Source organism: Triturus cristatus, chromosome 8, assembly GCF_964204655.1.
Source record: "Triturus cristatus chromosome 8, aTriCri1.1, whole genome shotgun sequence".
In the NCBI taxonomy this organism is placed as follows: Eukaryota; Metazoa; Chordata; class Amphibia; order Caudata; family Salamandridae; genus Triturus; species Triturus cristatus.
This window is the reverse complement of record NC_140591.1, coordinates 723,759,686-723,776,364: the sequence shown is the minus strand read 5'-3', so window position 1 is coordinate 723,776,364 and position 16,679 is coordinate 723,759,686. Positions and strand designations below refer to the sequence as shown.

General features: G+C 43.2%; 1 protein-coding gene across 1 annotated transcript in view; it reads right to left on the bottom strand.

Moving 5' to 3' along the window:
• Positions 1-12,249, bottom strand: part of TGDS (TDP-glucose 4,6-dehydratase) — a 256,503-nt gene extending 244,254 nt beyond the window's left edge. Inside the window, 2 exon segments of the mRNA XM_085622129.1 lie at positions 12,029-12,155; positions 12,158-12,249. Coding sequence (XP_085478255.1) covers positions 12,029-12,155; positions 12,158-12,182 — 152 coding nt within the window. The 5' untranslated portion in view covers positions 12,183-12,249.
• Positions 12,250-16,679: the final 4,430 nt, after the last annotated feature.

The following is a 16,679-nucleotide window of genomic DNA, read 5'->3' as shown; positions in this document are numbered from 1 at the left end:
TGTATTTACCGAGCAGGTACCCCTCCCCAAACTCTCCAGCACTCAGACGTCTGTGTATTCCACTGTGTCGGAAGATGAAGGAGTCATGTGTACTGCCGGGGTATTTGGCTACGATGTCGGTGATGTGATACTTAGCGTTGCACACAATCTGTATGTTGAGGGAATGGTAGCATTTCCGATTCCTGTAGACATATTCAGTTTCTGCTGGGGGTGTGATGGCCACATGGGTCCCGTCAATGCAGCCGATGACGTGGGGGAAACGTGCAATCTGGTAGAAGTCCAGTATCGTTTGTTGTAATGCCTGTTGGGTGGTGGGGAAGTAAATGTGATGTGGGAGCCTCAGTAGCATTGCATCTAGGAAGGCATGGAAGAAGCGCGAAAGTGCACTCTGTGACACACCACCAACCTCCGCTATGACCCGTTGAAAACTCCCTGACGCGAGGAGGTGCAGGGAGCACAGGACCTGCACATGTGTGGGAATTGTTTGTGTCCTGCGAGTAGGGTGCTCCAAGTGGGGTTTCAGCTCCTCAATCAGGTCCATTATGGTCTGTGGGTGCAGTCTGTACTTGTCATAGATCTCCTCTTCAGTGTTCTGTAACAGGGTGATGCGCAGCCTGAAGATACGTTCCTGTCTCATTCTCCTGTGTGCAAGGGCCCGAATACGCAGCCTCCTGGCTATCACGTACATTGCAGCCATTGTGGGTGTGTTTGTTGCATTGTGGGCTGGTTTTTGTACCTTGCACCAGTTTACCACCTGCAAGCAATTGGTGTTAATAGCGATTTCTTAATTAGCGAATTTCGTAAAATCGCAATTTGCGATTTTTTCATACATGTGTTTGCGATTTCTTAGCTAGCGATTTCTTGTTAGCGATATTCGCAACGCTAAGGAATCGCAAAATAGGTATTCGCTAGGAAATTCGCAGTTTTCTTGTTTCGCAGCCTAAGAAATCGCTAATTTAGCGATTTCTTATTTTTCAGTTTGGAAATGTGTCATACATATGAAATAGCGAAAAATCAGTCGCAAACGCTGTTTTTTGCGATTCGCAGCGTTTGCGACTAATTTTTGCTTTCATACATATGCCCCTTAGTGATTTAATAACAGCTGTTTTGACAGCAATTTCGCAATATGAACATTAAAAAAAAGGCAGCATATTGTGACAGCCTCTACTGGCTTGGCATAGTTTAGAAAGGGATTGTGAGCATGTCACTGCATATCAGGAGGCCATACTCTACATACACCTCAGGGTGTAATGGTCTAAGGTAAAAGGAAAGTGGCACACCCAAATGCCATGCCCTTTTTCACATTACCCATCGTGCATAGTTACAGCACTCAGGTGATCGCTGCTGAGTCTGCAGACAGAGGTACAATGTTCACTGCTTGTGAGAAGGCATCTTACTCTCAGGGGAAAACCATTAACCATGATCAACCATGCCCTAGGAGGGTTATGGGATTTACTGCAAACAGAATATAGCAAATGGCTGTGTTTCGTACAGGGCATGAAAGCATACTATGTGCCTTACATTCAGTCTGGTAGGATGGGATCACTGCCATTAATTGGACGTTATCCTGTCCCACAAAACCTGGGGTTCCCCCCAGTCTCCTGGAGTCAGGGGAACTGCACCCTTTCTGATTGCAAAGCTTCAGCTGACAGAAAACCCTTAACCTGGCTGTACATCAACTACTTGACAAATGGGTCACAGCAATGGTCGCTGTTGGACTAGGCCCTCCTTGCAGGGTCATCTCCAAAATTTTGCCTTCACCCTCCTGTTTTCTGAACCAGTTTTTGTTACCTTTTAGAACACTTTACAGGTGCTAAAGTACTCTCTCCTTTCAAAAACTAGGTGAAAATGGCTTTCACCCAATTGGTACATTTTGTTTACTTGTAACACCCTATTAAAGTGGGCCTACATGTACTCAGGACCTAGAAATTAAATGCTACTGTAGTGAGCCTGTATAACTCATTGTGCCACCCACACAAGTAGCCTTTTAAACTTGTCTCCGTTCTACCATTTCAGCCTGTATGTGCAGTTTTATACTGCCAATTGACATGGCAAAATAAACCTCTTGCGAGGTCTAAGCCTTCCTTTTTAGGTCTCGCCTGAGCCAGTGCTTTAGCGCTGCTCTCGCGAGAGCTTTTGTAAAAGGGGGATCTGGAAGTGCAAACTAGTGCTTTTCAGGCCTCCAAATACAGTGCATGTGCGCCGGGCGCGCGCACCATTTGGCAGTCTGAAAAGCACTGCCTGATCACTTCCCGGCCACTTTGATGTCCTCAGTGAGCCGCGCGGCCACTGAGGACATCAAAGTGGCCGCGAATGTGCACAACATTTGCCACCCCCTTCCTGCTTGTTATTGTCTAGCTAGGTGTTAAAGCGCTGCCTCGTGTAACCACGACATTTCCACTAGATTTGTTGAGATTTTCTGTGTTGGGTGTAGAATTTACAACACCCTCTTCTCTAGTAGGCAGTTCGAGTTAATAGTACCATGATATTGTGCTCGACAGCGTTGTTCTTTGTTTCGAGACACATTTACAAATGAGGGTGAGCTTTTTCATAAACCCCCAAATCGAGTATGATTCTTTTTAAAATAGTTTGTTGTTGGGCTATTATTGTCAGCAAAACTGTACATGTACTACATTGGGACTATCATCCCATGCTTTACAGCTTGCTATGGCTGAAGAGGGATGCACTGGTCTTGCCATTTCTTGGTTCGGTGATACTGTACATGGCGAGAATTCACATTAACTGGTTACGTTAGTTTTCTCGCGGATCATGTAGAGAAGTGTTGGTGCGTGTGTGTGGTGATTTGGTGATCATTTGCCTTTTCTACTTAATGTGCAGTCTGCTTGCCTCCCTCTGATTGCCTATCTATATCCACCCGTCACAGCTCTCCCTATTGGCTGGTGGTATCATACAGACCAGTTATGTAGAAGCATATTTGATCGCGATCGCGATCACTTTCACTTTGGCTTGTTCCTGATAAGGCAAGCACACTTAGTACGTGAGGGCGTGGAGTAAACAGCGATGGTGCAGGCTTCCATGCTTACCATGCTTTGAGGTCAAACAGACAAATCTTCAGGCCCTGAGGTACATCTGCTGATATAAGCGTGGAGTTAGGTAAATCATTTCAGAAGCCTTCCTTTTAAAACAAAAAAACGGCAAGGTGATTTTTTTTAGCTTACTTTTATTGGGAGGGTTCTAGTCTGCAGATCGCCTTGGCCTAAAGCTGTTCTCACGCTCTGTCAGTTGCGTGGTGAAAACACGCCTTCCAACCAGAGACAGCAGGGCATGTCTGCAGAGAAGGACTTCAAATGAATGAACTTCTCTTCTGAGATGTTGATGTCAAAAGGAATGTTTGATAAAAGCAGCCTGAGGGTTTCTCTTGGAAACAAAATTGAATTCAGTTGTACATCAAAGTAAGATCAGCAGACAAAAACAGTAACAAAGTGACATAATTGCAAAACAATTCAAATGTCAGTACCGGTAATATAAAACCAAGACTTTGCCTCGCTGTGTCTTAGCCGTTCACACACAGCAACAAATGAAGGGCTAGCCTAGCACCTCACCTAGTGATACCCTTCTGTAACTGATCAGATCATAATGACTATTCTGTCTTTGTTGTAAATACATAACTTTCTCATATCCAGACCGTATGGGGGAACCAGGTTCGAGTCTCAGTGTGGGCTCAACATCCTGTGATTCTGAGCAAATCACTTGATCTCCCCGTAATTGATTGTGTCCTTAACTGGTGCACATGAAAGACAGCTAGTGTTGACGATTAAGTGCAATGCCGAGCACCGGAAACCACCCTCAAATTAAGCACTGATTCACATAACCATTCCATCTATTTTCCCATTCTGAAAACACGTACATTTGCTACTGTCAGTAGCAGGAGTAAGTTCAATTCCAGGCTGAAAATGGTAAACGAGCATCATCATATTTCATGCGGGAATAAGAAACTAACATGTCATAATGCATGTGTGCCACAATGATTCATATATTAAGTTCACCAACTAGATGAAAATTATTTCTGGGGTACTTTGGGAATCCTGTATCAGAAAATTGTTCGAATTACACAGACACAATCTGCGGGAGCAAAATCAGACAGTTTTACCAAGCTCTTTGTATACAAGGCTTCAGAGAGCATACATGTCGGCCGACATCTGTCAGCTGAGATCCTCTGTGGAATGCCCGGTGCACTGAAGCGGGCAGGTGAATGCACGATGTGTGGAAAAGTAAGTTGTATTATTATTATTATTAATATAATAATAATAATAATAAATTTTTAGAAAGCTTTCAAGGTAAAGTATAATGTTCTGGCCACATTCTGCATTTTGTGTTCAATTACTACAGATGTAAACTAAATGCTGTGCTTACGTATGTGCATCTTTTGCTTCGCTCAGCCCTACTGCCGTGCGTCTCATGCTGCCTATGAGAGGTGACACTGGTACAATTATATGACTCAATCACTATCAGCTACTATCTTTTTTTCAAGCGAGTCATTTTGTTTTTAGGAAATCACTTTAAGTACACACACACAGTATGTCTGTCAGCTTGCTGTTCGATTAATCTCAGTTTTATGAGCTGAACTTGTCCACATGTTTTTAGGTCGAACCTACAGGGCATGCGTTGTCTGAAAGACCTGTTGTGGTCAATAAAGGACTTTACTCCTGCCTTACTCCCGCCTCCCGCTCCTGACTGGTTCAGGCCAGTGTGGCTCTAATTTGCGGTCACCTAACTGGTTCAGACAGCGATACGTCATTTCTGTTTTTCCTCGCAGGAGCACCAGCAATGTACTGTTTTGTTATGCTTGCATTGCTCTTCTGTGTTTTTTGGGCAGAACTCTTTTTGCTTTTGCGCCCATCACTTTTTGCCTGTGGTCTCACTCACTCCATCTCTCCCACAGCAATCCCTTTAGTTTTTAGAACGGAGGATGGCGGTCCAGGCTGCAAGTGCATCTCTGCTGTTCCCTCAGCCATTTATTTTGTGCATCGGGAGTGAGTAATTGAGTGAGTCGCATGCAGCCAGGGAAGGAAGTGACAGGCAGAGACGAACACAGAGTGGGAGCAGCACCTCAGAGCATGAGAGGTCAGCTATTAGACGTTCAACGCAGGCAGCATGCGAGGCGAGGGGGCACCGTGAGCAGCTCCCATTCCCCAGCCTCTTAAGGTGTTTTTACGGGTAGTACAGCAAATAGGTTTGCCTAACACGCCTCCAGTAAATCACCACAAAATGTGCTGTCATCGGCATACACTTCAAGTATTTGTGGACCCAAGCTATCAGTGGAGAAGTGAGAACATTCTTCTCTATCACTGCCTTAATTAGAAGCTTTCACAGTTGTCTGCCGAGTGGCACAGGTGTTCCTATGACATATGCGGGAGGTCAGCCCCTGCTTCCCCACATGTCGAATAAGCGATTCTCTTTTATAGGGGCCAAAAGCCCTACTAATTATTGAGATGGGAGAATGCAGACATTACGCTAATTATTATCTTAGATCCTCATAATGGCTAATTTATACCTTGCCTGAAAATTCAATGGAGATGTAGAATGAGCTTGAATTGAGAGCTGGTGAGGGATGCCTTTTTAGGTCAAGCCTGGGCAGCGCATGCGCTGCGAGGCATGCTGTATTAGAGTATGTAACAACACAAGAAAAGAGGGTAGAGGCTATAAGAATCCGCACCCAACAGATGACAAGTGTCTTTATGTCCACACGATAGCGCAAAGAACCAAGGAGTACTCCCCTCTATACTCCTTATTTAGGAACAAGTCCTACTTTACATCAGATGCACAAAGGTTCAGCACTATATACAATATACGTTTGTTTATCAAAGTTCAAGCTTCACACAGAAATAAGTTATCCCAAATCTTCATTTCTTGAAAAAATTCTTCTTTATTTTTCTTTAAAATGTTTTCTTTATTTTCAAGAGGTCAAGAGATCATAGCCAACGCGTTTCGTCTCACATCGAGACTTCTTCAGGGCTTGACAGTAAGATATAGCGTGATCTCATAAATTCTTATTGTACTTCAATTTTTCTAGATGTCTCCAATATTCCAGAACCTCTATGTGGTAAAACTTCATCTAAAGACACGAAGAACAGACACCATAGGCTACCATGCCATTGCGGAAACTGTGTACCACATAGAGGTTCTGGAATATTGGAGACATCTAGAAAAATTGAAGTAGAATAACAATTTATGAGATCACGCTATATCTTACTGTCAAGCCCTGAAGAAGTCTCGATGTGAGACAAAACGCGTTGGCTATGATCTCTTGACCTCTTGAAAATAAAGAAAACATTTTAAAGAAAAATAAAGAAGAATTTTTTCAAGAAATGAAGATTTGGGATAACTTATTTCTGTGTGAAGCTTGAACTTTGATAAACAAACGTATATTGTATATAGTGCTGAACCTTTGTGCATCTGATGTATTAGAGTATGTACTTAAAGCCCAGCGACTCTCTGCCCATATTTGTCATTGGCTTGTGTCATTGACCTTCGTAAATGCTGGCTTCTGATTTGTTAATAGGCTTGTTAGTCCCTCCTTACTACCCCCTTGTCATTTGTAACCTCCCATGAGGACTGGCCCTTTTACTTCGGTTGTTAAAGGTTACATCTCTGTAAGCACTATTTTAATACGTTTCTCCTACTGCAGGCACGACATGCTTTCCCGCAACATTCAATGAGCCATTCGTGCTTTCACTTTCCAAGCAGTCTGGAACAATGGTAGCCACTTCTTTTAAAGAAAATAGGTCTCGCATTTTCAAGAGTTTGACCTATTGGCATTGTAAATGACAATGCCTTTTGTTTATGTGTTAATAAAAAGCATTGTCATTTACAATGCCAAAAGCTTAAACTCTCGTAGATGCGAGACCTATTGCATTGCAAATGCTTGTTAATACATATGTCATTCCTAGTGTAGGCAATAAATGGCCCATATGGCAAGGTGCAGTGTATTTAAAAATGTGGACATATAGATTTTAAGTATTAATGTCCTGGTAGTGAAAACTGTTACATTCATTTTTCACTACTGTAAGTCTTACTCTTCCATAGGATAACACTGGGTTACCTTATTACATTTACTAAGTGCTAACTTTCAGTTGTGAGCAGGCAGAAATGTAGAGTTTGGTGTCTAAAGAACTGTCATTTAGAACACTAAGGGTAAAGTCAGATTTTCAATCACAATTCTGCAAATGCCACTTTTAGAAATTTTGCATTTTCTTGTCCCCTTTGGTGGCAGCAGCCTGGGTCACATAACAAGGTGTAGTTGGTGGTTGGTCTCCTGTGAATTACTCCCAGACAGTGAGACAAAGGGGAATTGGTGTTGGCAGGATGGGCCATCTCTGACTTGATAGGGGGCTGAGCTGTCACCTACCACACTTGCTCATTACAAAGGCTCTGCTTCAGCACACTCGCAAAGGGTTTCACACCAGTCTACAGCTACAAATTGGGGCCAGGGTAGACAGGCAGGAAATTCCAAACACTGCTAGGGTGAAAACCTCCAAAAACCTTCTCCTACTTTAAAGCTGGTACCGACTATAAATATTGGACTGGACCCCCAGACACAACACTTCCGTACACCTCTGGACAAATAAAGGACTCAGAGGGACTCTGGGCTGCTATATTGCAGGAAGGACTGCTACTCTGCTGCCCTGCGTGAAAAGGACTGGACCTCTATATTGAACCCAGGACTACCAGACTGACTCAAAGAGCTAGTTGGCTGGCCTCCTGAACAGAGCAGCAGAGACAGAAATGGCTCCCAACCACCTTGAACACAGCGAGTTACACATGGACTTTATCTACTGTGAGTCTTGCCCCCCCTTTCTGCATCGGCACTGACACTGTGCGACACATCCTCGATGCAGGAGTTGGTATCTCAGCCCACAGCTCATCTGAACTGCTGCTGGGCAACACATCACCTATGCAGGATTTCGCATCGCAAGCCTCCATTGAAGGCATCCTTGAGGACAATGCATGACCTTGCATCGAAAACCTCATGACAGCTTCATCGGAAACGCCACTGCACTACCCATCATCGACATAGGACCTCGCATTGGTGCCTGCAGCTCATCTGAACCACTGCTGCGTGACAGATCCTCAGCGCGGGATCTCGTCACAGTCAACAACCAGGTTTTAGGGTGCTTTGTTCAGCAGGACTAACAAGGTCCCTGCATCCGGCCCATGCTCCCTCGTGGTAGGTCTGGGCTAGTGACATTGTCTCGGTCCAGTGCAATCAGACAACCACAGTTGGCGCTTTTAGGCACTATTTTAACCTAAACCTTTACAATTTCACATCTCTGGTTCTACTAATTGGATTTTTGCTGTTTTGATCTCAAATAATTGACTACATTTTAGTTTACTCTATTTTTCTAATATTGGTGTGGATTTTTTCTTGTGTTGTGCTTTCACTTTATTACTGTTTGAAGTGCTGCATAAATACTTTTCACATTGCCTCTAAGTTAAGCCTGACTGGTTTGTGTCAAGTTACCAGAGGCTAAGGCACAGGTTACTTTGGGGTTTGCTTGCAACTTCCCCCTGACAGGAATTGTGGTTGCTGCTTGGGTTTCACCCTCTCGACCAGTAATCCAATTCCCTCCAGTCACTATGCCAATTTATGAAACATTGTCTAAGGAGAAAACTCGCTGCACAGCAGGGACATTTGCCCTTTGCTTTCCAACAATAAACACCTGCTTTGGGGGTTTGGTGTTGAAAAACAAAAGATAAAGATGAGCAGGCCCACTTGCAATGTATTCTATTAAATTGGCGGATCACGAAATTCCTGCCAGGATCTCTAAATAACGTGAAGCGAACAGCGGTTCTGCCACAAGTATACTGAACGTAATATGTAACTTCAAAGTTATCTTTCCCTTCACTCACTTGGGATGTCACAAATGTTTAAAAAAATGTCTAAACACATGATGATATTATACTAGCACCAATTAATCGTGGCATACAGTAATTTATTTGGTCAAATCAAATATTTAATCATGGAAAGGCAAGTACTACAAATAACAGTTGTGGAGGAGGATGTAAGACACAGTGTAATAATGTGTTTAACTTACATACATCAAAACATTTACATTAAATACAAAAACCAAATGACAAAAAACATTCAAAAATAGAGTGAAAGAACATATAAATATTCTCACATAGACCAGAGATTTCTGTACATAGTTTGAAAGATCATTGTGGAATGTACTACTCCTATTGACGCTTAATTAAAAAACAAAACATCCACACAAAAAAATCCTAGTTTATATGAATTAAAAACATGAAGGAGAACTTCACATTTCCCCCCCCCCCTCCACCAAAAAAAGACCAAAACAAAGGCCTAAAGTAAATGGCAATCAGCCCAGCTTTTGTACAAGTGCAATACCATCATGGCTGGAAGCTATCTAAAGCCGAACACCTAGATGTCAATGCAATAGAGGGAAACAATGTCAAACATCTTATCACTATACAAATGTTTAAGACAACCTATGATTTGGAGGAACGTTTGTTCTTGTAGGATATGCATTCACTATACGAATGCCAGATGTATACGTTCCTATAAAAATTTAACCCAAAAATGGTTTCAATAGCACTAAATGACTTTTCTGTTTAATGACTGTATAGTGCTACTCACTGCAATGTAGGGTGTCAGAGTGCTTTACATCTAACAAACATTACACAGAGACAATAAATCATAAAAGTGTGGGCATCACTGTACAGGAAATGTTACATCAGACAGTGAGGGCTACAAGTTGAAGGAATCACAATTGTCCATAATAGTAGGCTAATATTTTAAAGAGTGCTTGGACTGGAGAAACACAAAATCAGGATTTAAAACATATGTTAGTGGTTGGGATTGTCTGTACTGATAAGACTATATTACTTTTCCAAAGGAACTGTTTTAGCAACATAAGAATACCATACTTAGAGAAAAAATAACATTCTAAACCCCTGCTTTGATGTTTGCATACAGCCCCAGGGTGCTGGTTCACAGCTCGGTGCTACTTTAGGGGAACTGCAAAATATGAACTGTGAACAACAAAAGGATCTCTGTACCAAAAGCAGAAACCTATTTACCTAGCTGCATAAAATAGAAATCTGTGATCTTGTTACACGATGTGGTTTGCAGCAGGCACATTAACCCTATATTCTTCATTAGGAGTCAAAACTGTGACCAGGCAAAACACAGATCTCTCCTGGAAGTGCAATTAACCTTATCTTATTATTATCCTCTGAAAATTGCTGGGCACACAAAAATCTCTACAGCAGGTCTTATAACAGTAAGATTTTTAAACACAGCCTCTTTGTGTCCAATCAAGTCAGAACATATTTACTGTCTCACTTGTCCTTGTTGACAATTTATTTGTGACAGAGTTTTTTAAAAATTAAATGTATAAGTGGGACAGTGCTTTTCATGATTCAGCACCTCGTTAATGCGCCCCATTTATGCTGGAACACCACGAACCCCAAATTATGTGTTACAAAGTAATTATTGGTACAATTTCCAGCACTGATCAGAACTAAAATGCATCCACTGAAACAGGGGACAAGTCGGGGTGGATGGAGTACCCCGCTTTTATTAGAAAGGGAACTCAGTTCCGCTTATCCTGGGGCTGAAAGGTTTCACCTTATGTCCAAGCACTGCAGCTGCTTGCATTTGAAAAACACTGGCCTCAGAATCTTTGTAAACCCCATCCACACTAGTAGCATATCCCCTTTATTGGTGAAAATAGCACAGGGGAGATTATCTTTTAATCTCTTATCTGGTGAACTGAGAACTTGACAAAATTAACCCGTTTGTATCTTAATAAACAGCAAATGTGAAGCTGGGTGAAGAACACCAGCAGGAAACAAAAACAAATTAACAGCACGTTATTTATTCACTAAAAGCAGCTTAAGCATGTAATTTCTAGGTTTAATATGTCTGTTCAAAATATTGTAACGTTGAGATATTTTGGTGCCTAATTGATGATATATGGAGAAAAAAAAGTGATGTATAAAAAGTAAAACCATAAATGTTCTTTTCACATTATTTTATTATGTTTATTTTTTGTAAATTTGGCCCTTGGTCTTTTAAGTGCGAAATATTATAATGGCATGATGTCACAACGTTTGCCGTCATTGTGATTTATATACAAGTCCCGCCACTGTTTTCATTACGACGTGTGCTCTGCATTGAAGTGTGTCTTTCAGAAGGAGACCGCACAGGTACAGTTTTGCGCAGCTCTTAGTTTCAAAATCCTATCCTTTATACTGAATGAAATAAAAAATATATTGTAATGTGAGACTCTAAAAGCCCTGTTTCTGTACGGTTATCATTTGTGGAAAACAGCTCGACCGTGCATATGTCAAAAGTGGCTGGGTTGCAAAGACATGTGTTTTTGTGTATTTTCAAAGCACTACCTTTTTGGGTTTACCCTGTCGTGTCCACAGAAGGGAAAACAGGTTGCATAAGGAAAGCAGCTTGATTATCATTTTGACATGAATGTGTGAAGATGGACAAAGTAGACGAACGTGACGAAGAGACGTGGGGCAGAGCAGAAAGCAAGCGCCAATCCGCTATGAGTGGTGTAATCAGGTCTCCGGACACTCGTGCACGTGGCAGTCAGTACCTGACTTTCTGCCCACGTATACAAATCGGGGGCAAATGACATGTGGGAAATGGGTTAAATAAAATGGATGGACTTGCAGTGCGATAGGCACTGCAGCTACTAGGTGAGCCATGGTGCCGTTGTAATCTCTCACCGGTACAGGAGCGTAAGTACAAATGTCTGTAAGGAACTTTAAATATATGTTAGCAGACCCGAAAAATTGGAGCGTCATGTTCACTGGTAGTGGAGACACCTATTAGAAGGCTCGTCCAAGAGGGACATGAGAACACAGGAGTCTTTAAAGTAGAAATCATAGTCTATCGTGCATCAGCTACCTTGAAGCAAAGTAATCCACTGAGAGGAGGGAGGGCAAGTGCTAACTATAACTTGCAAAAGAGAAAGTTGGTTTTCAGCCCCTAGCAATAAATACATCATCAACCTTCGCTACTTACATGAAGCCAGCTCCCCCAGTCACCAACACACGCTTTCTGAAGCTTCTGCTAGGAGTCGTCATCTCAGTTTCAAAGCCAAGTCTGAATCCCGGACTCAGCTCCCCGTACTTATTAGAGCCGGGCACACGGGGCGAACCGACCAGCCCCAGCCCATCCCACACTTTAGTTGGCACTCAATAATTATAGAAGCAGAAACTGCTCTGTTCCCGGCTCACTGTTCTGCCGGGTACAGGAGGAAATGTGCACAACGTCCCTTGAAAACCCGACCAAAAATAATATGATCTCTGGAAAAAGGTCCAAAACAAGCTCGACCCAAGCAACGATACCAATAGGTTAAACAAAGAAGATCACGAACGTAATTAACATAGGTGAGGATCAGAGGGAGATAATTTGTTAATTTCTTTTGTTCTTTTTTCAGATTTACTCAGCGCGAACTCGTTACACAAGGACACATTCATCTTTTTGGTAGACATGGGAAGATTAAGAGATTTGCAGAGAATCACAGAATGTGAACTCAACCCTGAGGCTCGAACTTTGGTATCCCAGTTCTAAAATCGGCAGTCTAGTCGTGACGTGAGACCACATCCTTTCCCCAAAACCGTGTCACTGAGCGGAGTGAGAGAGCGTCACTAGTGTTAAGATTTATAGGGGTGCACCATATTCATTGTTAGTCAGCACCCGTTTATATCCGAGAGTGTCTAGAATCATCATAGAAATATATTCGTTGATATAGAGATGTAGAAATGTAATCAGGCCTCGAAAGAAATAGTGGCCATCAGTTATTATGAAATGTATTTGTATTACGTTTTAATGTTTTAGTTCTGCAATGATGCGATGTATTAAGCAATTGTAGATCATGTTAAAAAGTTAGAATGTAGGTTGCTCTCGTATAAGTATGCTGAAATAATGATTGTAATGCGTTTATTTTGCAAGGCCTAATTGTCTATGTAAAGGAGAAGGCCTCTTCGTTCTTTATTTTAGCTTTGCTTATTAGGCTGACAGGGCTTTTAGTAAAGCTTGAATTGCAGTGAAATGTAGAACTTCATGATGTGTGGGTTTTTCCGTTCCCTGTTTTATTGCAGGTGCAAGGACATTTAGCTCGTTAGTTAGAATAAGTCTTTGTTGAAGGAATCGAGACAGAAGGAGTAGACTGGAGGGGAGTGAATTGGAATGTGAAATCGCAACTCCTGGTACGGAAGGAGCCTGGGACCCAAGGTCGAATAAATGAACAAAGAAAGATGAAAAAGTCTGGATGGAAAATCACAGAAGGAAGACCTGCTTGAAGGGGTGTGCTGAAGGGCGTGTACCAAGTTTTTGGGGTTTTGTATTAGGGACAGTGCCCCGTGGGTTGGGCAGACGAGACTTAGGAGGGAGACTAGAAGGAGCACCATAGATCGAGCTCTCATTAAGTGAAGACTTCTCGGGAAGTTTCACTGCTGACACCTTTTTACGCTTTTCTTACCTGAAAGGGAATGTTGTGTAGGGATGTCACTTTAGAATAGAGTAGGGACAGAAATGCTTTGATTAATGACTTTGAAATTTGACATCACGATAGCCATTTTGTACCTGATGCTTTTAGAAGCGGTAATCCTCTTTATCTTTAGTCGAATGCGGATACTTCGTAGAGTAGCATTTGTGTTAGTTCCCATTTATCTTTTGTGCCTTGTATTGAGGTGCCTTTATATTCAGATGTTTTTGCTGATAATAAAAGGTCAACTTCCCAGACTTTGAGTCATCCTTTACGAGTAATGTCAAATTGCTGTAAATTCGTTCTGATAATTGTGTTTCTTCCCTCTACGCTATTAAGCAAGTAAAAAGATCCTGGTGACCAGAGTGGGTTCTTGTATATAATTGGGTAGAACCGAGAATCCGGCTTTATCAGTTGGTAGCAGAAACGGATGGTTTATTTCTGGTAGCGAGGGAAGATTTAGACTAGGATAAGTGATCTTCGAGGCCCATAAATGTTAAGTGACGGTGAATCATCAGAAGGTGGGCAGCAGACGACCTGGCGGACGGACATTGATGGCGAGTAGCAGTGCGGCAGATAGCAGCAGTTCGAGGAGTGAGTATGAATAGGATGCGATGTTGTAGATTGCGGTGTTGATTTGTGTGAGATGTCTTGCGGAGTTGGTGTGAATGTTGAGTGATTGTGAGATCAGGCTGTGAGCGCGCGCAGCCCGGGAAAGTCTTAGGCGATGAGAAGCCTAAGCGATTGGGTGTAGAATACACCCGTGGTAGATTTTGTTGACCACCCGAAGGGGATCGTGAGGTACCATCGATCACCTGGACCGAGATAGGGGGAGCGAATGTGTGAGTGTATGACAACCTGACGCTGGTCGTGGGTTGCTGTATGTGGATTTGAGTATCTGTAACCTATCAGAGGCGATCTGTCTGCCTGGACGGGGACAGATAGTTGCCAACCGAGGTCGACAATTTCGAGAGACTGTGGACGGACAGTCAGAGGCTGTGGACGGACAGCCAGAGAAGTAACTTGTTTGGGACAAACAGTTATTTCAGTGTATGGATGGGACGAATGCAAGAGTACGAAGTGAGTTGAGAACAGGGAGAACGGCTGCGAGTGAGGAGAGAAGTGACGTCAAGAGGTGTCGCGCTGCGATAGGTTGGTTGGCGTGCGAGACATTGTCATTGGTGGACAGTTACCAGGAAGTAAACAGAAAATTGTACGCGTTCAGAATTTGGCCATTATGAAATGTTTTAAAGTTTTTCGAGAATTGTGCAGAGGTGATGAACATGTGGTTACTCATGAGGGAGAAGAAGCCCCTCCCGAGGATACGCCAGCACACTACATGGCAAGAAATGTGGGGTTGCATACTATAATTTGGCTTGAGAATTGGCACAAATTGACCCAAAGTGAAGGAGAGTTAGCTTTCCCGAGGTATGGCTCATTCAGGTTAGCAGTGTTGTATCAGCTGAAGTCTGTGATGGCGGCTTTGCGACCTTTGCCAAGGCCAACACAATTTGAAGCACTACATGCGTGGATTAGAGCAGCGCATGATAAGACAAGAGATAGACACCAGGAAAGGATGAAAAAGTCGATCAGGGCTTTTCAGGATGCTAGATGGGATGCAGCAGAGAAAAGATGGCGAGTACAGGCAATAGAGGGACACAAACTGTACCCCTTGTTAGTACAACCTGACAACATAAAAGAAAAGTCGAAAGAGGAGGAAGAGGACAGTGATACGGATGACAGCTTATTGGAAAGGTTGTTGTCCAAGAGACCACCTCCGTATAACTCGGAGGCCTCAGAGGGAAACGAGACAAAGGAAGAAGAGAGTAGGGGAGCACTACCCCGTTCAGAAGTAAGGGTGGAAGGAAAGAGCTCGATAGGAACCGAGAATACGAGGAATAAGTCTGTAACTAGCTTCGGGGTTGAAAGAGGTGTGAGGTTACCGGATGCTTTGAAAATACCGGTTATTATCAGACCTATTGAGTCGATGTATGAACTTCAGCCAGAGAAGGTGGAAAGCTCAGAGAAGTCAGAGGTAGGGGTGAGGAGTGTGGTCGAAGAAAGTGGGTCGGTGAGGAGAATGGAGCAGACTCCGAAGCCTGTAGAATGGAGTACGCCGCTGCCAGCTACAGCCGACTCCTCGGGAGGACAGGGAGAGTCGAGACCTGGTAGATCAAGGTCTTTAGCTGAGTCAAGATCAGACTTGAGAATGTGGACGCCACCAGTGAGAACCCAAAGTCAGGGCGTGTTGCAAGCAGAGAGGGAACGAGGGACGGTTGTAAATTGTTCTGTTCCCATGGGTATGTCAGGAGAGAGTAGGCCACAGGAACGAGAATGTGGGTACGACGAAAGAGATGGTGCAGGTTGTCGAGAAGTTCTGAGAGGAGCCCTGAGAGGGAGGATGCTGGATGTCGTAAGACTAAAGGCAGAATTGGACGAGATAATATGTGGAAATTTACCCCTTGAGAGAATGTTAATGTACGAACAGGATGAATTACTCTTTGTAGTGAAAGATGTGACTCGCAAAGCGAGGAGAGCACATGAGAAATTGTCAGAGCTGGCCAAGAGATATGGGGTGGACTTGTCGAAGACTAAAGCATTGCAAGGAAATCACAGGTTACAGTACAGTGAGCAGGAATTGGAAGAGAAAAGAGTAATTGGATTGAGAACCCATGTCAAAGATCTAATCATAGCAATGAGGGCATGCATTATGCTTGATAAATGGGAAGAAAGGTGGTCAAAGAAGAAAAGCTCCAGGGGTGTAGTGGGAGAGACGCCACCTCCGGGTGGAGGCATAACGGAGATAGGGAACTTCCCTTTACGGGAGGTACAGAATGGAGGGTACGTTCATGTACCTTGAAGTAGGGGTGATTTGGCTGCCTTTACGAATGATTTTCCCTGTTTGAGTGAAAAGCCTGTGGAGTGGTATAAGCAAGTTGACCGCTTTGTAAAAATTTCGAAAGTACTGTGGATTGATTTGAACACTTTGTTTGACATAGTGGTTCCGGGTGATCTGTGGTCGGCATGTAAAATTGCGGTTGAGTGGCCGGCCTCGGAACCTGACAGGAACCCGATTACAAATGGTCCGTCGCCGATAGTGATGAAAAAGTTCGAACAGGTAATCACATGGTTGAAGTCGAAAATCTCACCTCAGGACATTGACTGGGTGAAGATAGACAGGAC